At 42.7% G+C, this 25,934-nt stretch overlaps 1 protein-coding gene across 1 annotated transcript; it reads left to right on the top strand.

Moving 5' to 3' along the window:
* The first annotated feature begins 111 nt into the window (after window positions 1–111).
* FMR1NB (FMR1 neighbor) lies at window positions 112–23,615 on the top strand. Its single transcript, XM_029067206.2, has 6 exons — window positions 112–412; window positions 9,669–9,779; window positions 11,853–11,993; window positions 13,169–13,265; window positions 21,501–21,631; window positions 23,456–23,615. Exons 1-6 carry the CDS (start codon window positions 112–114, stop codon window positions 23,470–23,472), a joined length of 798 nt encoding a protein of 265 aa, XP_028923039.1. The 3' UTR covers window positions 23,473–23,615.
* Window positions 23,616–25,934: the final 2,319 nt, after the last annotated feature.

Below are 25,934 nucleotides of genomic sequence, written 5' to 3'. Positions count from 1 at the left end.
AGCCCCCCATGGGGACAACCTGATCAGCTTGTATCCCCCCAGCGCTTAGAACAGTGCTCCGCACATAGTGAGCGCTTAACAAATACCAGCATTATTACTCAACGCTATTGAATGAATGGAGGGAGGGAGCGCTGGGGCCTGGGGCCCAGCTCGGGGTGGGTGGGCGCCTCCGCCAGGAGGGCCCCCGGGGCTGGACCCCTGGGGCGAGCAGGAGCAGAACGTCCCGCCACTGTGACGCGCCCGGGGAGGGGGTGGGAGGAGGAGGGGGTCGGGGGCGGCCGGACAGAAGGCTGGACAACAGGCCGGACGGACAGCAGGGCAGGACTGGCCGCCCCCCTCCACCCCATGCAGGCCGGACCGCGGCTGGCGGCCGGCTGGGCCATGTGGGTGCTTTGCTCCGGCCTCCTTCCAGGTGAGAACTGACCCCCTCTGACCGACCCCCTCTGACCGACCCCCTCTGACCGACCCCCTCTGACCGACCCCCTCGAAGACCCCTTTTCCCCCGGTCGGTCCCGCCCCCGCCCTCCCACCCTCGGGCCGCCTCACTAACCGCCACGGTGGAGCTCCCTCTAAAAAGGAAGAAAAACCCAAAGCACTCGGAATCGCAAAACGCCTTGGAGGCAGGCTTCGTTTGCTGTTGTCGTTTTTGCTCCTTTTTCACGGCGTTGGTTAAACGTTTATCGACGTGTCAAGCGCCCTTCTAAACGCTGGGGGAGAGACAAGTTGAACAGGGGGGAGTCCCTGATCCCACGGGGGGCTCACAGTCTTGCACGGGGATCGTTGGGAGGTTTTACTCTGTGGATGGGCACTTGGTACCAAACCTCTCTCTCTCTCATAACTAGAATGTGTGTTGGGCGCTTACTATGGGCCAGGCCCTGTTTTAAGCGCTGGGGTAGAGACAAGTTGAGCAGGTGGGACTCTCAGTCCCTGTCCCACGGGGGGCTCACAGTCTTCCACGGGGATCGTTAGGAGGTTTTAGTCTGTGGATGGGCAGTTGGTACCAAAACTCACTCTCTAATAATAACTAGGATGTGTGTTAGGCGCCTATTATGGGCCAGGCCCTGTTCAAAGCGCTGGGGTAGAGACAAATTGAGAGGGTGGGGATCCCAGTTCCTGATCCCACGGGGGGTTCACAGTCTTGCACGGGGATCGTTGGGAGGTTTTACTCTTTGGATGGGCATTTGGTACCCAAATTCTCCCTCTAATAATAATATCTAGGATGTGTGTTCGGCGCTTACTATGGGCCAGGCACTGTTCTAACCGCTGGGGTACAGACAAGTTGAGCAGGTGGGACTCTCAGTCTTGCACGGGAGTCGTTGGGAGGTTTTGCTCTGTGGATGGGCATTTGGCACCCAAATTCTCCCTCTAATAATAATATCTAGGATCTGTGTTAGGTGCTTACTATGTGCCAGGCACTGTTCTGACTGCTGGGGTAGAGGCAAGTTGAGCAGGTGGGGGCTCACAGTCCCTGTCCCACGGGGGGCTCACAGTCTTCCACGGGAGTCGTTGGGAGGTTTTAGGCTGTGGATGGGCACTTGGTACCAAAACTCTCTCTCTAATAATAACTACGATGTGTGTTAGGCGCTTACTATGGGCCAGGCACTGTTCTAAGCGCTGGATTAGATAAAAGTAGAGCAGGTGGGACTCACAGTCTTGCACGGGAGTCGTTGGGAGGTTTTAGTCTGTGCATGGGCACTTGGTACCCAAACTCTCTCTCTAATAATAACTAGGATGTGTGTTAGGCGCTTACTATGGGCCAAACACTGTTCTAAGCGCCGGATTAGATAAAAATTGAGCAGGCGGGACCCACAGGCTCAACACGGAGTTATTCGGAGGTTTTACTCTGTGGATGGGCGTTTGATACCAAAATTCTCCCTCTAATAATAATAACTAAGATGTGTGTTAGGCGCTTACTATGTGCCAGACACTGTACTAAGCGCTGGAGTAGATAAAAGTTGAGCAGGTGGGACTCACGGTCCTTGTCCCACGTGGGGTTCACAGTCTTAACACGGGAGGCCTTCGTGGAGGTTTTACTTTGTGGGTGGGCACTTGCTACCAAAAGTTTCTCTCTATTAATAATAATTACGGTGGGCGTTTGGCACTTTACTATGTGCCAGGCACTGGTCTAAGCGTTGTGGAAGATAAAAGTTGAGCAGGTGAGGCTCTCAGTCCCTGTCCCACGTGGGGCTCACAGTCTCAACATGGGAGTTATTCAGAGGTTTTACTCTGTGAATGGGCACTTGATAACAAAATGATCTCTCTAATAATAATAATTGGGATGTGTGTTAGCGGCTTACTATGTGCCAAGCACTGTTCTAAGCCCTGGGGTAGATAAAAGTTTAGCAGGTAAGGACTCAGACTCTTAACGTGGGAGTTACTCGGAGGTTTTATTCGTGCACGGGCACTTTATACCAAAATGAACTCTCTAATAATAATAACTGGAGTATGTGTTAGACGCTTACTTTGTGCCAGGCACTGTTCTAAGCGCTGGGGTGGATGCAAGCCAATCGGATCGGACACAGTCCCTATCCCACGTGGGGCTCACAAGCTTAACCCTCATTTTACCGATGGGGGAACTGAGGCCCAGAGAAGTGAAGTGATTTGCCCAAGGACACACCGCAAACAAGTGGGACAACCGGTATTAGAACCCAGGATCTTCTCTGACCAAACTGCTGCAAGTAGGTAATTTGGAATAATACACATACATACACACACATACACTTTTACTTGGATTGTTTTTCCTCCATCCCTATGCATGAGCGTGGCTCAATGGAAAAACCAGGGGCTTGGGAGTCAGAGGTCATGGGTTCGAATTCCAGTCTGCCACTTAGCTGTGTGACTGTCACTTCACTTCTCTGGGCCTCAGTGACCTCATCTGTAAAATGGGGATTAAGACTGTGAGCCTCATGAGGGATAACCTGATTACCCTGTATCTACCCCAGCGCTTGGAACAGTGCTCTGCACATAGTGCTTAACAAATACCAACGTTATTATTATTATTATTATTTTGACTGGCCTATGAATTTTTCATTTCCATACCCCCTTACTTTTTATCTTAAACCAGTTTTAAGGCCTGCTGTTCTTTTTTTTCCCATGGTCTCTCTTCTGTCTTTCTAGTAGCCCATTTTACAGCCACACTCCAGGCAGGACAAGATGGAAAAGGGTTTCTGAAAGAATAAAATGCCTTCCTTTTTGACATAAATGCGTAGCCGTAAACCGTAAACTCAGGCAGCCAGCCTGGTGACAATCAGTGAGGAGTGGTGCAGAGAGAAGCCCCGGCGGGCTGGAAAAATGCATGTCCTTTCCCAAGAGCTTAAAAATGAATTCATTGTAATTTCTCCTGAGATGCACTTCCAGCTAGTTTTCCTAGAGGTATAAAAGTCAGGCGGTGCATTGCCACGGAAGATCAAAGCTGCAAGGGCAGCTTCCCGCTGATATTTGGAGACCTGAAGTCTGATAAGATCTTCCTGCTTCTTGCTAACACATTCACCCTTTGTGGGATCACAGGGTAGGGGAGAGAATGAGGAACTACTCACTTGGCAATTCTGGTCGGAATACCAAACACAGAGCTTCCTTCACCCTAGGAAAGGATCCTTTGGATAGACAATTAAGGACTCACCTTCTTCCTGAAATTAAAGTATTCTTTTTAAAAACTCTTTTAAACTAAGTGAAGAAACTAGCTGAAGATTAAGGTAGATCATGCTTAATGATATACATTAACTACCATTGATAAACATCATAACAAGGTGTAATGGACTCTGTGCTATTCCCCTATCTGATTTTCCTGAGCATTTCCTAAGAGGATAAAATTATTAATGATTTTACAATGAGCTACTGTATTTGGAGATAGTAATGTTGCTAGCCGTGGTTCCTGTTTGAGGAAGGATATTAAAATACTTAAATTATCCTGACAGTGAGGAATTACTCGTATAGCACTTTTAAAATGAACTCATGTGTTCTACGTTCCAAAATATTGGTAAAATTAATATCGTGAAATAACACGGCCCTGGGAGTCGATGTTGTTCGCTTATTTTATTTCTGAAATATTTTTCTGCATAAAGTTTTTTTTCTGGGGTAGTTCTCCTGGCACTGTATTTATTGTTATTTCCCCTTTTTTGACCATATTCATTCTGTGCTCTTTTTTAAATGAGATAGCAATAAAGTTTTCAAGAGGCATGTTGATGATATATTTTTATCATGCGATTGTAATATTTTCCTACTAATCTCTAAAGTTAGGATTGATCATATATTTTTAGGTATCTTCTTTCATTCAACCTGTTTTCCAGCCTATGGCAAGACTTTTTTCCCCAAGTATTTTTTTTTTAAATATATTCTGGTTCCCTGTTACTATTTTAGGAATATTTAGAATTCTTGAAAGGAGAGTGGAATGTCTCTTTGCCTCATATAAATATGCCAGATTTTCCTTTATGTTTTTACATTTTATGTTTTATAACAGTACCTTAAATTATATTTCATGGCTATTTTTCCTGTAACTTTTCTAAAGCTCAGAAATCTTTGATTCCTGAAATCACTCAGAACTCATTTCTTAAGGAGGGGTCCAACACTGGCTGTCTTCCAGTACTCTGCGGTGGATAAATCTTTTAATGATAAATTATGCATTTTTTTTTTGCTTAGTAGGTCATCTTTTGTTTCTCCAGTTTAGTTGGAACTCTGTATTATCTCTTTGTAGAATATGACTTCTTTATTTCCATAGCCACCATTTTCTCTCATGCTGGCTCATCTTTATTACTTTGACATTTTAATTGCCCAGAAATTGCTTCCCTTATTAAATGAACTCATAATTATATTACCTAGTTTTGTAAGGTTCATATTTTTCCAAGAGCAATATAACTGAGCATTTTTTGTGTATATCTACACATCTGTGTGTATTTTAAGAAAATCTGTTTATTCCAGCACTTAGCTCCATGCTTGGCTCATGGTGTTTAATAAATACCAATAATAATAATAACAGTCTACTATGTCGACTTGTCTAGTGATGGACCAAAAAGATATTTAACAAGCTTGATCCAAGTGTAGAAGATTCTGATTCATGTTGTCTATAACCACCCCTGTTTCTCTTACAACAAAGATTCCACTAAAGTCTACATTTACAGAAAAAACCTGTAAATTTTAAATCACCAATTGTAAATCCCCTTGAATTTGGCATGGCCTAAATCCATTTTGGATTGGCAGTGGCAGGATTTGAGCTCAAGTTTGCACCACTGAAAACAACAGCGTAGACAGGCGTTAGGCATCCTAGGATCTTTCAGTAATATGTCCCTCAGAGCTCTGGATGTATTGTGAGACGTAATAATAATGTCGGTATTTGTTAAGTGCTTGCTATGTGCAGAGCACTGTTCTAAGCGCTGGGATAGATTCAGCGTAATCAGGTTGTCCCATGTGAGGCTCACAGTTAATCCCCATTTTACAGATGAGGGAACTGAGGTACAGAGAAAGTAAGTGACTTGCCCACAGTCACACAGCTGACAAGTGGCAGAGCCGGGATTGGAACCCATGACCTCTGGCTCCCAAGCCCGGGATCTTTCCACCAAGCCATGCTGCTTCTTCCCATAGGCTTAAATGCAATTTGTTAGTTCCTGTTTCAGAACCAACAATAACACGATGACTGGGTCCTGCAGGTAACCCAAAATTCTCTTGAAGACTCCTCTCTCTTCACCCCTTCCTCTCCCTCATTTTTCTGACAGATTCCTTTAATGACTCTCTTGCTACCTGGGACTCATATGCCATCCTTAACTTTGCAGCTCCTTATACCTCACTGGAATTTTCTTTTCTATTTTGAGGAGAGGGGTGGGTGTGGAAATCAGTGAAGTGTGCAGGGCCACTTTCAAACCATGCACCATGGCTGGTGCCAGAGGGAGACAAGGCCCTCCTCCCAGGAGTCCAACTCCTGTGTCTCAGCCCTGCTTCCTTGCCTCAAGTGGCAGGTAGGTAGCTGGATTTAATAATAATAATAATAATAATAATAATAATAATGCTGGTATTTGTTAAGCACTTACTATGTGCCAAGCACTGTTCTAAGCTCTGGCCTGGCTCCCTCACTGCTCTCAGGACCCCATTTCTATCCTCCAGGCTCCTTGGATTCTGTTGTGCTTCCCTCCTCAGCCCCCAGCCTCCTCACACCTCTCTGTCCCTTCCTTCCTCCCCTCCCCCCTCCTACAGCTATAGAGATGAACCATTCTTATATTCACAGTGACTCGTCCTGGTTGTTAATATTAAAGGCTTAACAAATACCATCATTATTAATACAGACTGGCCCAAACTGGGAAGGAGGTGACATTTTATTAGTGCAACTTTAAAATGCACTAATTTTAAAGTTAAATTTAACTTTAAATTAAACTTTTAGTTTAAACTAAACTAATTTAATTTAATTAAGGTGCCGCTGTTACTGTTTTTTTTTAATTAAAATGAGGGGTTGAGGGTGGGGATAATAATAATAATTTTGGGAATTGTTAGGTGCTTACTGTGTGCCAGGCACTGTACAAAGCACTGGGGTGGATACAAGCAAATCGGGTTGGACAGAGTGCGGGTCCCGCATGGGGCTCACGGTCTCAGGACCTGAAGGGGCCAAGGTCAGAACGGCTAAGTCAGCAGGGATTTGGGAGGGGATTGATTTTATGCAGCAGTTGGATCTTGGACTGGGTTGACACGTAGTGAGAGCCTGACATAGCTCTGGATTTTATATTTTGTGGTCTTCTGGAACCAGAAGGGTGCCTGTATTTGGCTCCATTTGAACCAAGGCAATACCGATTAAATGGGGGAAACTTTGGGATGTCTAGATTTTTTAAAAATCCTAATCTCATTGCAATGTTTTATGTGATCCTGGTTGATCACTATATTTATCTTTACGTGTCATATTAAAAAATGAGGGTGATATGCGATATTCTTCAGAAAAATGCAAGGGATAATATTTTCAATTGTAAAAGTTTATATTGAGCCCTATTAATGGAAAAATCATATAGGTATAATAAAAAAAGTGAATAGAGATGTTCTTCATATTCGAAGATGACACCGCTGACGGTAAAGTTTGCTTACCTGAGGGTGTGTGGATGAAAAAGTATCCAATGTAGGATCCACGGTTCTGGCCACACTGTTGACACAGAAAGGTCTCCTCTTGTCCTTAATGTTTGCAACACCTGGTGGTGTTTTCTCTTTTGCCTCTTTGTCTCGCTTTCCATTCGGAGCTATTGCTCAAAACTCCTTTCTTGATAGTGATACACTCTGCTGATCTAGCCTCAACAATTAACTCCTTGTTTCCAGCTGGGATGCAGTATGATCTGAAGCTTGGTTTTTTAACATGTCCACAAAAACCTTCCTCTGTCCTCTTGGTTTTCAGTTTCCCATTTTCAGCTCCATACAGCAGGTGTTTAGTTATCCTGTTGTCGCTCACAGTCTCCTCCCTCCTGCTTAGTGTAGCTGTGGCCACAGCAAAGCTATTTATGTGGCACCTGGCTTAGGCATTAGGCACTAGCGAATCAGCGTGGCTTAGTGGAAAGAGCCCGGCCTTGTGAGTCAGAGGTTGTAGTTTCTAACCCCAGCTCCGCCCCTTATAAGCTGTTGACTTTGGGCAAGTCATTTCACTTCTCTGTGCCTCAGTTACCTCATTAGTAAAATGGAGATTAAGACTGTGAGCCCCAAGTGGGACAACCTGATTACCTTGTATCTACCTCAGCCCTTAGAACAGTGCTTGGCATATAGTAAGCACTTAAATACCAAAATTATTATTATTATTATTACCTGGCAGTTTACCCAAGGATAGCTAATCATCCTCTTGCCCCACTGTTGGCTTCATAAGTGTCTGGCACTCTGAAAACTCTCCATTTTCCCATTCCTAGCAAGTGGCTCCAGCAGTGGGAAGAGGAATGGGATGGACCCACCTGTGGGTCTCTGTGTCCCGCCCAAGACTTGGCCGTGGCTTGAGCAGTAGGACTGTGGGTCATTTGGGATCCAAATCGATCCAGCCCACTCACCCAGGAGTCCCCTTTCTTGTCTTCAACTGGGTCTGCAGGGGTTGGGGATGATTAGGGAAGAGAATGATGGGAGATGCTGTTGAGGTACTTACCCCAGGGTGGCAAGCCCAGGAAAACATTGCTCAGTGGAAAGAGCCCGGGTTTGGGAGTCAGATGTCATGGGTTTGAATTCCGGCTCCACCGCTTGTCAGCTGTGTGACTGTGGTCAAGTCACTTAACTTCTCTGTGCCTCAGTTCCCTCATCTGTAAAATGGGGATTAAGACTGTGAGCCTTATGTGGGACAACCTGATTACCCTGTATCTACCCCAGCGCTTAGAACCGTGCTCTGCACATAGTAAGCACTTAACAAATACCAACATTATTATTATTATTGTTATTAATAAAACTATCCTTTGGAAACAGCGTGACCTATTGGAATGAGCACGGGCCTGGGAGTTAGAGTTATAATCCCAGCTCAACCACATGACTACTTGACACCTTGGGCAAGGCACTAAACTTCTCTATGCCTCAGTTTACTCATTTCTAAGGGGATTCACTCCCCCTTTGATAGTGAGCCCCATGTGGGATGTGGGGAGAGGGAAAGGAGTCTGGGATGTGAGGGGGAATGGATGCCTGGCACTTCAAGGAAGTCACTTCTTTGGTCCTCAGTTTGCTCATCTGTAAAATGAGGATTCAATACCCTTTCTCCCTCCTACATAGACTGTGAACCCCATGTGCGACAGGGACGGTGTCCAACTTGATTATCTAGTATCTACTCCAACACTGGGTATAGTAATTGGCACACAGAGTTCTTAAATATTATTGCTATCGATATTATTGTTATTGATGATTTTATTATCTGACTGCCCTCTGTCTCCTTGCTCTGTCTTTCCCTTTTATGTTTTTTTCCATTTTATTTTGGATAACTGATTCTGCCCCCGGGTTTCTGGCCACTGATACTGTGTTTGTAGAAATCAATAGAAATAATTTTAGGTACCAATTTCACTTCCTTTCATTCTCTCTAATAATATTAAACGCTTACTACATGTCAAGCACTGTACTAAGAGCTGTGATAGATATTAAGTAATTCTGTTTAGATGGTCACTTTACAAGTAATTTACCGGTAATTTGTGAAATTTTTAATGGGTGGCCTACTTGGGAATGTATAACTATGGAAGCAACTTAAAGGACTGAGTGTTGCATGCCTATCCTACTGGATGCCGGTAATGCATAAGTGTAAATGTTATATTGCCCTTATGCCCTTGAAGCCTGACCTTCAAGTTAAAGGTTAAGGTAGGCGGTCAGATTGGTGGCTTACGTATTATATAGAACCTGATTTTTAATTAGTGCCGATCTAATTGTGCAATTGTCAATTAATTGTTCTCTTTTAAAGCAGCGAATTCATTTCACAGAAATCCATTTTTTATGTGAGCAATAGCTAATTTTAGTCTACAGTCAATAGATTTGGAACTATCTCTTAATATATTTTATTACGATAATACACTGCTCCATAGACTCCTGAAAAGTAATAAAAGTAAAATGTAATTAAACAAAACATTTTAAATCTGGTAGCTATTAGTAGAGCCTGTATAATCATTTTAAATGTCCTCATAAGGAAGGGTAACTACGATTAAACTGTCATCAAAAGTAATAAATACTTTATGTATAGGGGTAATAACCTAATTCTTGTGAGCTTTCAGGTTCTACATCATCAACTGAGCATACTTTAAGAAGCAATGAGGAAGACGTTGAAGGACCTGTTAAACCGCTGGATGGTACAGCAGCTCTATTCGATTTCTTCAATCCCACAAGTAAGTTTTTGTTTTAGATCTTCACAGATTTTAGGGAAAATCATGGCAAAAGGGGTTGTGGGAAACACGGAAGTGGCCCTGCTGATTCTATTCATTGTCTCCATTTAGCCAATGCCCTTCATTAACCACGTTGGGTTTTGTAAAATTGAACAGTCAGCCATCTTCAGACTCACTGAATGCTTCTGAGGCATTGTGGTCATGGATGAGAGCAGATGTTTCTTTAATTTGAAGTTCTCATTTCATCTCCTATTGTAGGGTCTTGTATTGAAATGAGAATTCTTCACTATTGCTGCACTTGCTGTTTGGGCAGCAACCTATGCTCTTTCAGCTGGTCAACACATATAATAATGGTACTTGTTAAGTGCTTCTTCTGTGCCAAGCACTGTGCTAAGCACTGGGATAGATACAAGATAATCGGGATGGACACAGTCCCTGCCATCCCAGAGGGAAAGGGGCCTAGTTCTTCATATTTTTGGTTGTGCACCTAGAATGAATTCCACTTTTAGTGTAGAGTAAGTTCCTTGTTTTCATGTGGAAAGTCAGGGGTCGGAACTGACTGGCAGGAACTAAGTCTGGCAGGGCTTAGAAAGAGGAGCCACAGACTTTGGAGCAAGACCCAGCACTGGCTAGCTGGAAGGCCCTACTCCCTGTGACCAAATCTCTTATCTGCTCCTCTTTTTCTCTACGTGCTCCCACCCCACCCCACCCCAACCCCTTGCCCCTCTGTCATTTGACTGGTTCTTTGGAGCGTACCTTGTTTGTGAAGCACGTGGCCTAGTGGATAGAGCACGGGCCTGGGAGTCTGAAGGATCTGAGTTCTCATCCCAGCTCTGCCACGTGTCTGCTGTGTGACCTTAGACAAGTCACTTTACTTCTCTGTGCATCGGTTCCTTTACCTGTAAATTGGAGATTAAGACTGTGACCCCGATGGGCGACAGGGACTGTGTCCAACCCGGTTTGCTTGTATCCACTCCAGCACTTAGAATAATACCTGGTACATAGTAAGTGTTTAACAAATACCACAATTATTACTATTGTTGCTGTTGTTGATTTTGTTGTTACTATTATTATTATTCTGATGGAATAGCAAAATTTAGCCCTGGTTCATGCAGCCTGCATTCCAGATACGCTTGCAGATTTTCTAAAATGCCACACAATTTCCTTATTTGTGACCTCAATTCTGTACCTAAAGAATTAGGGACCATCTTGGATTTGTTTTGTGTTCATCTTTCTGTTGTGCTAGGAACTCCCATCCTTAGCCTGGAAGAACCAGTTCCGGCACAGCCGAGAGTTCTCTATTTCCTCTCATGCTTAGCATTGGCCACCATCTCCAAATGGAGAACTCGGTAAACTGAGGAAGTAGACAGATAGTAAATTTGTAAACAGGCATTGTGCCACAAATAACTGATGACATTTTCAAAATTTGGAGGTACTTACATTGTTTTCTTCCTGTTGTTATTGCCAAGATGCTTGTTCATTCAAAGTAGATATGCTAAAAAGAAGTTATCCGAGTTCCTCCGTAACATTTGATCCCATGAAGTGTACTTATAAATGAATCAGATCTCCACTGCCCTTGGATTGAGGGTTTTCTACAGTTCTTCACCTAAGTGAAGTAATAATGGCTCTGGGCTCTGACTCTACAAAATATTTTAATTTTAAACGCTTACGGTTTAAGGGGTTAGCTATTTATATCTCCCTGCATCATCGTGTAATCATTCATTTCATTTTAGCAATTTCTCCCATGTTCTTTCTGTTGTTAGTAGTTTTCTTCCTAAAAATCCAATAGTAATTCTTGTTTAAGGTGTGGAAATAATGAAGTAAAATTATTTTGAATAATATACATTATAATTTTACTGCTGGTGTATTTACTACTTTCACATTGCATGTTTGTTATTCCCTGTGATGTGTGAAATATTAAAAAATGATTCCTAGGTGTTTCATTATTAACATACCAAGTTCTCCACGATGATTGTGTTCTAAATATTGCGGAATTTGAATAATGGAACAAGTTGACAGTAACAATCATTGTGCGGAAAAAGTTCCATTAAACTTCTTTCTTGTGTTTTCTGGTAGCATGTCGTCCAAAACAAGGACAGACAGTAATACCTTGCCGTGCAGGAATGGATCTTAATAAGACTGAATGTTTACATCACAAGTGTTGCCACTCTTCATGGACTCAAAGCCAATTAAAGTGCTACACCCCACTAAAGGATAGTACGTATGTCATTTGGTTTCTTTCATATCCATCTTGGAAAATGCGCCATCTATTCAAAATTAGCAATAGTATGTTTTCCTGCTCTGTCTCTCCCTTTTGCCAGTAAGTCGCTTCTCGTTTCTTTCCGAGCTTTAATGGGCTGTAACCCTGTTTGTCCACCAGACGTCCCTTTTGTAGCATGGATCCGTTTCCTTTGCACTTAGCGTCTAGCCGGCTAGCGTCTTTCTTTATGGAATCTGGATTCCAGATTTGTTAGGCATTGTTTTCTGATAGTTTGATTTTCATATTTGTTATGCCAATTTTAAGTGACAGGCTTTTGAGATAATCCTATATCTTGACCTCCCATTTTTTTAGCTTTTGTTCTGGTTTCATTTGAATGATGGGTACATATAGTATATTGCTTCCTAATCTAAATTTTTTGACATAAATGACATAAATAAAAAACAAAAACAACTGAACAGGTTTATTGTAAGTGAACTCAGGAGCAGGTATTCTTTTAAGACAGTATGGTCATTCTTTAACAGTTCTTTCTTAAAGATGCAGTATTGATAAGGGAAACCAACCCTAACTATGGCACTGCAATTTGACACTAATGGAAATTGTATAATATTCATCAGTTTGGTCTGGATATGTTTGAAAATACATTGATTTGGCTCAATAGAGAAAAAAGTGATACTGTGAATGGCAATTCTCCCATCACAATTCTGCCATCATTTTAGAATGTGCTTTTTAAATGAGGGCAAGATGAAATACACTCATTCAGCTGCAACTTCTTGGTTCCTTGTTTAATTTAAGGCTTTATAGTTGAGAAGTAAACATTCAAGAGCTTGTTATTTTACCAAGCTAACTATTGAAAGATTAATTACCTACTTGACTGCCCCAGGATATGCAGCATATGTCCAAAGAAAAAAACTCACTTAGGTCCTTGTGAGGGAGTACAGGCTTTACATCATACTGGTCTTGTGTCAGAAGAAATATTTGAAGAGGGTTAGAGTCTACGTGTCCAAGTATTTGAATTTTCAATGGTAGTTCAGCAAAGACCTTTACTTTTCATTAGGTAAGAAACCTCTGCCTTATCCATCTCGCTACTTTTGCAGATGTTTTTTTCTATGAAAGATGCTCTCATTTGCTGTCTTTCGTAATCAAGTAATGGTGGTTGTGTTTGAACCAACAGGGCCTCAGCTGACGATACGGCTATTTGCCCTCGGAACAGGAGCCATGATTATTCTGGGGTGTTGTCCACTTTGCTGCTGTTCTCTTTTGCAGAAAAGGTAGGCAATGTTAAAATCAGATAGTTCGAGTTTTTCATGATGCTTTAGCTTGGGGAGGGGAGGGGCCTCATGGCAGCTCCCAGAGTCCAGCCTCACCGTATTGTACCCACGATAGAGTTGCAGGTTGGGTTAGATCATCATTAAATCCATCAATGGAATTTATTGAGCACATATTGTGTGCAGAGCACTGTACTAAGTGCCCGGGAGAGTGCAGTACAGCAGAGTTGATAGACACATTCCCTGCCCACAAGGAGTGTAGAGGGCGGGGAGGGTATGGGTTGGATGTGGGTCGGGTTAGCTGGTCCTGGATCGAGTGGATGACTGAACGAATGGAGGGATGAAAGAATTACTGGAAGATGAATTAATAAAAGAGTAGCAGCTGGCATTTCCTTCAGGTTGCCCAGGGCAAGTAATGGCTGGGACAGCCCTGCGGCCTTTCCTGGGGTCAGTCACCCCATCCCTTCCAATCCCACCAACCTCTCTTGTCTCGGCCCCTCCATACACTCTTTTGCCCCATGGGGCGGATGACGAAGTGGCCACATATGTCCCCTCCTGCAGATATAGAGAGGACTGCTTCACCTGCAGTTCACCTGCCCAAACTGTGGTTTCCACAACTATAGGAGACAGTGTTGCAGGTTGGTCCAGAAAGTAGAAGGTAAGCATAGATGGCCTGGATAGCCCCCCTTGCAGAGCCCTGGTTTAGGCTGGCCCAAGTGAAGGGAAGGTGTGCAGAAAACCCAGAGCCCCTGTCAGGCCGATTCCCAGTTGGTACGGACTCTCGTGCGGGAAGGCGAATCCCTTGCCCGAAGGGCACACCTAAGTGACCTAACTCAATATTTTTCAATTGATCCTGAAATACTGGAACATTTCTTTTTGCCCATTCCCCTTTTTGTATGTTTGAAAAAGTACTGGATGTTGCATTTGCACCTTTCTGAAGCAGATGGATTCAGTATTTGTCTTAGAAGTAAGGGGGGTTTCACCCCTCGGAGAGATGACCACCTTCATTTCTGTGGACAAATCTCCAAGCCCACTGCCATTTTTTTCCTCTACTGTCAAGAGGTCACTGAAGAATATCAGGACCTCAGATCTTCCTCTTGAAGGCACAGTGTCATTTCCTCAGTACCACCCAGGAATACCAGGGAAGTCATTTCTCCTCAAGAACTGTAAATAAGTAAGCAACAATACACATTGGCAGACCACAAGAATCATGTATATAGTAGGTGGGAGGTACTTGTTTGGGAGAATGAAGCGAAGACAGTAATCTGGGTTGGAGGGGATAATAAGGTCAAAGCATATGGCGAGGGGAGGATAAATTCAAAGAAGAAAAGAATTAATAGTTCATGGAATTAGAACGTATGTTAGGGTCAGAAAAGAAAGGGAACTGCACTGAGCATAAGAAAAGTGAGAATCAGTGTTGCCTAATGACCAAAACACCAGCCTGGGAGTCAGAAGGACCTGGGTTCTAATCCCAGCTCTGCCACTTGTCTGCTGTGTGATCTTGGACAAGTCATCAGAGAAGCAGCATGGCTCAGTGGGAGGAGCCAGGGCTTGGGAGGCAGAGGTCATGGGTTTGAATCCCGGCTCTGCCACTTGTCAGCTGTGTGACTGTGGGCAAGTCACTTAACTTCTCTGTGCCTCAGTTACCTCATCTGTAAAATAGGGATTAACTGTGAGCCTCATGCGGGACAACCTGATTTCCCTGTATCTCCCCCAGTGCTTAGAACCGTGTTCTGCACATAGTAAGCGCTTAACAAATACCAACATTATTATTTAACATCTCTGTGCCTCAATTATCTCATCTGTAAAGTGGGGATTAAGATTGTGAGCTCCAAGTGGGATGGGGACTGTCCCACCCAATTTGCATGTGTCCACCTCACCTCTTAGTACAGTGCCTGGCATATAGTAAGTGCATCAAGTACCACAGTTATTATTAGATGCAAGAAGCAATTGATAAATGTATTCTGATTTAACTCTGATAGTTCTTGTGGGGGTCCATTACGTTAGCTCACCAATATTCGGGAAATGCATGTAGTTTATTGGAAGAAGGAAGATTGGAGAAACACCCTTTTCAGATTTGGCCCCAGTGTACTACTGTTAAAAATTCTTTTTATCCTCGTTATGCACGTTACCCAAATGTTATGTGGTATTTATGGGCCTTTATAGGCTGGTGATATTTTTGGAAGTCTCTTCCATGAATTATCTGTTTCATACTGATAGGTTGACTACTTCTGTATACCTGTAGTAGGTGGAAAAGTCACACAGAGCAGCGTGATTGTTAAACTCAGATTCAGTACATTGAAATAATTCAATTTTCTTCTTAAACAGTTAAATTATAGGTAGGATTTGGGAGGTTTTTTTATTGGGTAGATGCAAGTTAAAAAGTTCAAACTGAGGGGAAAATAGTTTTTAAGTACTAACAATCAGATGGACAAACTTGTAGTTTTTTTTACTACCCAACAAAAGCTTTGATTTCCAAGTTTATGATTTCTTGTACTCTGAAGGGATTAGAAGGCTGTGTGCATGCACATTTCCACAGATATTTTCAACACCATCACTTGCCAGATAGATATTTTCTGAGAATTTTCACATTTAGAAAAATCCTACTGTGAGAATCACTTTAATGCAACTTATTTTTCAGTATGCAGAGAGCCTTGCTGGTGCATACTGGCTTCTTAGAATGGGAAGAAAGACATTGCTATCAATGTGTCAAGAAGAAGAGTCTTTGTTAATTCATTTGGTGACAATGGGATTCCTCTTGTTTGGGTTTTTAATAACACAGGATAACTATTGAAAAAGCTTTGTGCCTTTGCCAGTGGCTTAAAGGCTAAATTTTCTGGCATTATATGGTGGAAGGCAGAGTCAAGAAAAAAATTCAACATCAATTTAGTGTAATGTTGCCATTTTGTGAGCAATCATCAGACAACATGTGCTACCAAGGCCAAGATTAGGTTAGGAATGATCTAGAATAAAATATACTTGAGTACCTTCTCTTGGCGAGGGTTACCCCAAGACGTCAGCTCCCGGCTGCATTGAACGTCACAACATCAAAATGTCATCTGTGGTCTGAGAATTGGAGCAGGGTTGAAAATAATTCAGCACTTGAAAAGAGTGAGGAAACAGAGGGGATTGCCTGAGACAGAGGAGGCATCCTTTGTTCCCTAACTATTCTGGATTTAGGGTGGAAGATAGTTAAATCAGCCCGCACTCCAAATCCTGAAAGCCTGGTTGGGTAACAGTCACTGGATGCTACATCCAGATCATCTCCCAAATCGAGACTTTTTCAGACTGAATCAGTACAATCACCACCTTACTTTTGGGACTCCTCGACTTACTTTGAGACTTCCCAAATGACAAGCTAATTGCTCTTCTCTACCTGACAAAAACCAGACTGTAATATTTTACCACCTGAAGAAGCAGTCATGTGGCTGAGTACTTAGGGTGCTTTAAGTTGTTCAAGCTCATTTGCCGAAAGACAGGATTTTTATGAATGCTAGTGAAAGCTGACCTTAGGTATTAGTCGTTTGAAGTGATTGTTCCCAGGCTTAATGCTCCAGCTTTGCCAGATGTGCTCCAGGGTGTGTGATCTGGCAGGTTCCTGAATGTGCTCTTTATTCTCTTCAAGACTCATTCCCTTCAAGGCACACGGAAGATCTGCGAAGCTGCACGTGAGCCGCCCCGCCACCCTTTCTCGAAGGTTTGGGTCAGGAGTGGGCGAGCACACACTAGGCTTCATGTTTCCTCTGGGCCTTGGACCCAAATTTTGAAATGTAATTGCGGCACGTGAGCAGCCCCACCACCCTTTCTCGAAGGTTTGGGTCTGGAGTGGGCAGAGCACACACTAGGCTTCATGTTTCCTCTGGGCCTTGGACCCAAATTTTGAAATGTAATTGAGAGGCAGACTCAGAATGGGTTTCCAACTTCCAGGCCAGAAGATGACTCACAACACTCTGCTCCCTCTCAGTATCATCTCTTTTTAATACATCATTTTGTATAAAGAAAACTTTAAAGGGATTAGACCATCTGCTTTCAGGTTTAACAGCATTTACCATAATAGAGTAGTTGAAATTAAGCCAGTGAATCTGTGATTAGGGCAATAAGGCATTTGCATTCACAATTGCTAATGTAAGTAATAGGTTACTTCATTAAAATATTTGCAGTGTGTATCGTTGCACAGTAATTTGAGTGTTTGCATAATTGGGCCACAACTTTAATGATAATTTTGCCCCTGTTGAGTCTTGAAATATTAGCATTCAGTGAGCACTATTTGTTTTCCAATGCAACTGAAGTTATTGAGTAAAGTATGTACAGTAAATTGAGTTATGCACAGTGCTACATTAAAATACAGCATAAAAGTCAGGGTAATTAAGTATGTTATTTACAGTGCAGTTAATGCAACTAGAAAATCAAATCTCCAGGTAAATTACATTTTTTTGCCTTCACTCACTGGTTAGAGTAGCTCTGGAGAGTCTTGTGATTATTTGGGAAATGCTATGGACTTGGGAGTGAGAGGTCATGGGTTCTAATCCCGGCTCTGCCACTAATCAGCTGTGTGACCTTGGGCAAGTCACTTAACTTCTCTGTGCCTCCGTTACCTCATCTGGAAAATGGGGATTAAAACTGTGAGCCCCAGGTATGGCAACCTGATTACATTGCATCTGTCCAGCGCTTAGAACAGCGCTTGGCACGTAGTAAGCACTTAACAAATACTAAATTATTATTATTATAATGACCCTCCTAAAACTCCACCATTTCATAGTGCATCAACCTTTCTGGAGGCAGAAGCACATGCAGGATTGTAGATGAGGGAAGAGGTCAGTTAGTCTATTGTATTTGAGCACTTAACTGTGTGCAGAGCACACGTGGACAAGCTTCTTTTAGATTGTAGAACTCCTTGAAGGCAGGTACCATGTGTGATTACTGTCTCATACTCTCCCGAGTGCTTAATACAGTGTTCGGCAGCTAGTGAGCCCTTAATGAATACCATTTATCGATCATTATCTAAGGAAAATCTACTAATGTCTTTGCCATGGCTTTGTCCTCTGCGTGACTTTAAAGTCACTTAACTTCTCAGTGCCTCAGTTATCTCATCTGTTAAATGGGGATTAGTACTATGAGCCCCTTGTGGGATATGGGCTGTGTTCAACCTGATTAGCCTGTGTCTATCCCAGCGCTTAATATAATGCACAGCACTTAAGAAGTGCTTAAATACCATAGAAAAAAGCATATTTTATCAGTGGCAATAAATGTCCGGAAGGTTGAGCCATTGAACTGGGAGACACAGAATTTGCGGTTTAAATATATAATTTCAAAGTGAATAATTAGGAAGTACAGTTAAAACTTGCTCTGAGAATTCACATTTCATGGGACAGCCATGATGAAAAAGTCTTTAGGGACAGACCTGTGTCCCCTGAGAAAGTTTTTAATATAGAATGAAGAAAACCTTCTCCTGCTCCTGCAGGGAGGGGAGAGGCTCAATTGGCTGTCTTAGATTGTGAGTCCTCCAAGAGATAGAGACTGTGTCTGAATTCCTTCAATCATTCAATCGTACTTATTGAACGCTTACTGTGTGCCGAACTCTGTACTAAGCACTTGGAAGGTACGATACAGCAATAAAGATCCCACCTGTGTGTTCTCTCTCAGTGACTGTGACACAGTAAATGTGTAATAAATACTATTACTACCGCTGTATTCTGGGTGGCTGAATGGAGCCTTGCAGAAGCCCAGGTGGACATTTTCAAAAGATCCCTTGTCTGTGTGTGTGCTGGGGTCTTTGCCCATCTCCCGTGTCCATGTCACGAAGGAGTTATTAGGAGGCAGGCTGGCCTAGGAGAAAGAACATGGAGCTGTGCTCTGTGCTTTGGGAATAGTCCCTTAACCTCTCTGGGCCTCAGCTTCCTCATCTGTAAAATAGGCATGACATACCTGCGCATCCTCCCTCTTAGATTTAGAGCCCTACGTAGGAAAGGAATTTTCCCTGATTTGATTGTCTTGTATCCTTCCTAGTACTTACCATGGAATTTTGTCACCTAATGATTGCTTAATAAATTCAAAAAAAATGAGTACGTGCTGGTGTGGCTGTGGAAGAACCCCAGCCTAGTGTTGGCTCTTTGCTAAGGGGAGGCAGGTAGAAGGTGCACCTCTGAAGGGGAGGTTGAGAGTCACTCAAGGTGCCCAACTGACTTGGTAGTAGAGTAGATAGCTCCAGCCTGTGCCTACCCTGGGATATCTCAGAAAGTTTTCTCCATTTGTCCCATCCCAAGAAAGGAGGGATAGCTTTTGCTGCTCGGGAAGCACTGTGGCCTAGTGGAAAGAGCATGGTTCTAGGAGTTGGAGGACCTGGGTTCTAATCCCGGATCCACCACTTGGCTGCTGGGTGACTTTGGGCAAGTCACTTAATGTCTCTGGGCTTCAATTCCCTTATCTGGCCAAATGGGGATTCCATACCTGTACTTCTCCTACTTAGATTGTGAGCCCCACACCTGATGTTTCTTGTGTCACTCCCAGTATGTGGTTAAGAAAGTAGCATATAGTAAGTGCTTAACAAATGCCCCAAATTGCTGTTATTATAATAATAATGTTGGTGTTTGTTAAGCACTTACTATGTGCAGAGCACTGTTCTAAGTGCTGGGGTAGATACAGAGTAATCAGCTTGTCCCACGTGAGGCTCACAGTTAATCCCCATTTTACAGATGAGGTAACTGAGGCACAGAGAAGTGACTTGCTCACAGTCACACAGCTGCCAAGTAGCAGAGTCTGAATTCGAACCCATGACCGCTGACTCCCAAGCCCGTGCTCTTTCCGCTGAGCCACGCTGCTTTTGTTAACCTGGACCTAAGGCAAATGGTGGTGTAATAGCTCCAGAGTACTGGAGCAAGGAAGAGGGAGGGGTTTTTTGTTCTTTTGTTGGTTTTTGTTATCATTGTTTTTTTAATGGTACTTGGCTCAGCACTTATTATGTTCAAGCATTGGGATAAATATAAGTTAATCAAGTTGGATACAATCCCTGTCTCACATGGGGCTCACAGTCCAAGTAGGAAGGAATGGGTTTTAATCTCCATTTTATAGATGCGGTAATTGAGGCAAATTAAGTGACTTGCCTAAGGTCACACAGGCAAGTGGTAGGGCTGGGATCAGAACCCAAGCTTTCTGACTCCCAGACTCATCTACTTTCCACTAGGCCATTGCTGATTTTCCCTAGTTTTCAGTGGAAGAATTCATTCATCAACCTTGTCCTGTAGATCTTCTTCCCTTATTGTCCTAACTGCCCAATAATTGGGGTGGTTTTTTTAGTTTGTGTGTATGTGTGCTTTCACTTATATTTAGTAATGGATATTTAGCCTTGCCATTGGTCCAGGAGAAAGAGCAGAGCTCTGGGAATCAGGAGACCTGGGTTCTAATCCTGATATTGCCTCTAATGGCTAATGTGGGTTTAGACCTTACCTGCGTTTTGCAGTGTGCTACACCTCTAACCCTCCTACTCACTTGTTGCACTCTATGCCTCAGCAGGAATCTGCCTGGCAGAAATGAGGAAATGATTGCGGCACTGCCCCAAACCACTGTCATAATAATCTCTTTCGCTTCACATGTTCTCGGTCCAGAAGTTTCATCACCGAGTCTCATTTGTCTCTCCCTTTGGGTGACCTCGTCATCTCATCATCATCAATGCTATAAACAGTCAAAAGGTTTTGGTTACAGGTTTATAAAAATGTGAGGCAGAAATGTTTCCTTACCTGTTAGTGGGAAAACAGCCAGTAGGAACTTGGGAAACGTTTACTGATCCAAGGAGAGAGCAAACACATAAGCCAAGAGAAGCCAGGTAGATAAAAGAGGCTGCTCTTCTCTTACTATCCACCAAATACTTGTCCTGCCTTCGCGATTCTGGGGCTAACGTTACTGAGGCATGTTAACTCTCCCAGTTATTTCTGGGATCATTTATTAGTGTTGGAGGTAACCTATTCATGCTCTCATAAATCACAAGAACGCTCTTGCTTTTGGGGAGATATAAAATGCAGAAGAAAAATGCAGTAGAGATTAAAAAAACCCGAGAATCCCTTTTTAATGGCATTTAAGGGTGTACTGTGTTCCAGGCACTGTACTAAGTGCTGGACCTGAATTAAGTAATGCATTAAGTTGTTTGGGAAAGTGGTCTTTTTCCTTAGGCTAAATTTGACTATTGATTTATTTAAAGAACTACTGAAACGGTAGATGGTTTCACCTGTAGTTTTAATGTTGCAGTAAATGTGCCAATCCTTTACAAAGACCAAGGAAGAAAGTTCAGATAAAATTGCAGAAGTTTGACAATTCAGAAACTATAGATGAACTTTTAGAGAACTTATTGAAAAAGAACAAGGAGAAAATCAAACAAGGTAACGATTTCCTAATTGTCAATTTGAAAAAGGTTGATTATCATTCCACAGATCTGAAGCGTAGATGTGTCTATTTTAGAGGTTAAAAAAATTGCATGCTTTGTCATTTGCATTCTGTTTAAACCAGAACTGGAATGGGGTGAAGAGTGAGGAAAGGTGTGGCAGGAGAGAGAGAGAAGAAAGTAGGCATGCCAGAGGAGGAAAAGGTCAGGGCCAAAGGGCAGAAGTTGCAGTTGTCCCAAAATGGTCTTGTGACATTATCAGGAGACACAATGGAATATGCCCAGTATTTGTTTTGGGGCGACCAGGCACCCCACAGTGATATGGAATCATCTCTCTATCGTTTTCTAACTTGCCTGTTTTCAGGAAACATGCCTTTTTTCACCTGCCACGTTGTCAGCAAATAGTCCTTCTTGAGGTCGTCTTTCATCCTCAAAAGAGGGAAAGCTCAAATTAGAGGACAGCTAAAATTCATTCAATACTATTTATTGAGCACTTACTATGTGCAGAGCACTGTACTAAGCGCTTGGAATGTACAAATCGGCAACAGATACAGTGCCTGCCCATTGACGGGCTTACAGTCAAAGCTAATATGTGAACAGAAGCACTTATCCATTCCATGGTAAACCAGGTTTCTCTAGTAAATATACGCTATGCCAGGTGCAATCTGGGCTCCCAGGAAGGCGTAGTTTATAGAGCACGGGCCTGAGAGTCAGAAGGTCATGGCTTCTAATTTCGGCTCCACCACTTGTCTGCTGTGTGACCTCGGGCAAGTCACTTTACTTCTCTGTGCCTCAGTTATCTCCCCTGTAAAATGGGGAGTGAGACCTGGGACCTGGACTGTGAGACACGGACTGTGTCCAGACTGATTTCCTTGTATCCGCCCCAGTGCTTAGTACAGTGCCTGACATGCAGTAAGTGCTTAACAAATACCACAATTATTATTATTAGGTGAACCTAATTCTTTTCAGGGTACTGAGTGATTATTTGGAAGATTAAGTTAGAGTGTAATGAGTACCTTGAAAAAGAGAAAATAGGCTTAAACAACCAAAGAAGGTCATGGCCTTTGATTACAAGGGGGGAACGTTTCTCACTGGATTCTGTTGACCCTGATAGGAAGTAAAGGGAACTTCTCCCTAGCTCACCAAGATTAGGTGAAACCCTCCACTCGCCTGCTCTTATCTATGAGTTGAAGATGTTGCCTGCATTTTGATTTTATTAGATTTCATTAGTAGGCTGAAATAGTTGTGGCAAGAAAATAGGTGCCACATGTCATTTGAATTGGGCTGGAAAGGAGGCAGAGGTTTTAGGCAAAGGGACCAAGGCTCAGAGGAGGCAAGGTTCAAGGAGCTACTAGCCAAATCCAGGATTTGCGTGGTCTTGGGTGCCCCAGCTTGGAAACTCTCAGACTTAGGATGAGCCTGGGAATTCGGCTGAGAGAGCTGTCGGGCACTTTTTACTGCCCCCTTGCAATCTTATTTATTGAGCGCTTACCGTATGCGACAATCAATACGACTAAGTTTTTGTGTATAAAGTACACAGTTTTCATGCGTAAAACTCCTTTTAATTTGCAAAGTGGGGAAAATGGCTATTTTCTTTTTCTATTCTTGGGTATATTTTGGTATGTCTGTCACAGCATTAATGCCTCTTAAGCAATGTGATAAAGTGTTGGATTGCAAAGATAAGTAAACCAGTTTAGCAGTTCCGTGGTTAGCATCTGAGGCTTCTCAGAGCTGCAGCTGGTAGTCATTGTATAATCAAATGTTCTGTCTCAAGCATGTCTTTTATTTGTTTGATGTTTGGAACTTTGCCTTTCCTTCCTAGGGAAAATTTCACAATGAGCTGTCTCTTGACCTTGAATTGCACCGAGGCAGGAAGTTTTAGGAACCTAAAGTTTGTTTTGGAAGAAGAAATTTACTTATTCCAGTCATGAATATGTGTGGTGGAATCTGAAATAAATGTTAGATTTTATCTCAGAAGTTTCCTATCCATACTGATTCTGTTTTTCTTTGAACTGTTATCTAGACTTTTCCAGGTGGGCCTTGCTTATCCAATAAATCTGAACAGTTACATTCTGTAGTTCAGTACGTGAGCAAATACCAGTGTATAAAATAAATACCAGTGTGTAAAATACTAAATATTGCAGTTGAGGAGTGACACTTTAGGGTGTTTTAAACACATCTGTGCATGGGGCAATACTGAGTATAATTTCAAAGACTCTATCAGTCCATTCATCCAATCGTATTTATTGAACACAGCACTGTACTAAGCACTTGGAAAGTACAATTTGGCAAAAGGTATAGACAATCCCTACCCAACAACACGCTCACAGTCTATCAGTTTAAGCGCTTACCGTGAGCAGAGCGCTAGTCTACGTTCTTGGGAGAGTAGAATTAGTGGACTTGAACCCTGTTCACATGGAGCTTAGTCTATCTACAGTAGCCACCACATATGTAACCTTTCATAACCAAAGGATAATATACTATAATGATGGACAACAGTAATATGGATAGTAATAATAGTATTCTCATGATGAGGAAAGTAAAAGTGATATTGTGCAGGTTTTTTTTCCTGAAAGATTACATAAGTTAAACCCTATAGTAAAGCTAATGTCACACATTCTGCAGGTAAAAATCTCACCATGGTAGGAATACCCTAGAGAAGTAGCATGACTCTGTAGAAAGAGCACAGGCCCAGGAGTCAGAGGACTTGGGTTCTAATCCTGGCTCTGCCAACTGCCTGCTGTGTGACCTTGGGCAAATTATTCAACTTCCCTGTTCCTGTTTTCTCATCTGTAGAATGGGGATTAATTGCCTGTTCTCCCTCCTACTTAGACTATGAAGCCCCATTTGGGACAGGGACTGTCCATCCTGATGAATCTGTATACATCCCAATGCTTAGAACAATGCTTGACACATAACAAATGCCGCTTAACAAATACCTATTAAAAAATAAAAAAAATTGGCCGGGCAAGATTTTACAAAGGGTATGTAACTATTGTTTTCTCTCTGGAAACTATCTATTGCTAGACACTTTTGGGGTTTACTTCAAAGAGAACAGCCTTGGCCTTGTTCTTCTACTCCAGGAGTTGCTTGGGTTACTGGCCTCTTTATTCTTTAAACCAAATCACTATGTCCTGGCATATTGGGCCAATTGCTTCCAATTCCTAAGCGGCTTTGGTCATAGCACCAAGTTCTTTAAGATTATCTCTAGTTTTCTCTATTCCAAAGAGGGTGTTGGTTCTTTTCACTTACCATGATATTCTCCCAATATTTGGATTCTCGTGGTCTCGTAACCCTTGCGATCTTGTTGAAAGTGTTCTGTGAATTTGAGTCAGCAACTACATTTTTCCTCTCCAGCCTACTGCTTTTTCTAGGGTTTATTGGACCTTTGGTTGTGCTCCTGATTGATATAATCATTTTTACTTGGCTTTATGCTAAGGGGGATTGTATGGCCACATTGAACAAATGGGTACGTTTGTAAAAGTACACTTAAGGTTTTAATTTTGCAGGTCATCATCTTATTTCCAGGTGGTGTAAACATACTTCAACAAAAAAAGGAAATACCTAATCAGTCAGTCGATTGTATTTATTGAGTGCTTATGGTGTGCAGAATACCGAACTAAGCGCTTGGGAGAGTAGAGTAAAGCAATATAACAGTCACATTCCTTTCCCTCAACAGGTTTATAGTCTAGAGGGGGAGACAGACATTAATATAAATACATTGCAGATGTGTATATAAATGCTGTGGGGTTGGGAGCTGGGATGAATAAAGGGAGCAAGTCAGGGCAATGCAAAAGGGAGTTGAGGAAAAGGAAAAGAGGGCTTAGTCAGGGAAGTCCTCAGGAAGTAGATGGTATCTTCAATAAGGCTTTGAAGGAGGAGGGAGTAAATGTCTGCTGGATATGAGAAGGGAGGGCATTCCAGACCAGGGGCAGGATATGGGTGAGAGGTGGGCAGTGAGACAGATGAGCTCGAGGTTCATTGAGAAGGTTAGCATTATTCATTGTCATATTTATTGAGTGCTTGTTGTACAGAGTACTACTAAGTGCTTGGAAAGTACAATTTGACAACAAAGACAATCAGTATCCAACAACGGGCATTAGCGGAATGAAGTGTGTGGCCTGGGTTGTAGTAGGAAAGTAGTGAGGTGAGGTAGGAGGGGGCAAAGGTGATTGAGTACTTTAAATTCATTCAATAGTATTTATTGAGCGCTTACTATGTGCAGAGCACTGTACTAAGCGTTTGGAATGTACAAATCGGTAACAGATAGAGACAGCCCCTGCCCTTTGACGGGCTTACAG

Source organism: Ornithorhynchus anatinus, chromosome 6, assembly GCF_004115215.2.
Source record: "Ornithorhynchus anatinus isolate Pmale09 chromosome 6, mOrnAna1.pri.v4, whole genome shotgun sequence".
Taxonomy (NCBI): domain Eukaryota; kingdom Metazoa; phylum Chordata; class Mammalia; order Monotremata; family Ornithorhynchidae; genus Ornithorhynchus; species Ornithorhynchus anatinus.
This window is presented reverse-complemented; position numbering and strand designations above follow the sequence as displayed.

Coding starts and splice junctions, on each gene's coding strand:
- FMR1NB (XM_029067206.2), top strand. CDS start 112: ATGAATGGAGGGAGGGAGCGCTGGGGCCTGGGGCCCAGCTCGGGGTGG. Junction 9,780..11,852: donor CGATTTCTTCAATCCCACAA/GTAAGTTTTTGT, acceptor GTTTTCTGGTAG/CATGTCGTCCAAAACAAGGA. Junction 11,994..13,168: donor CTACACCCCACTAAAGGATA/GTACGTATGTCA, acceptor TTGAACCAACAG/GGCCTCAGCTGACGATACGG.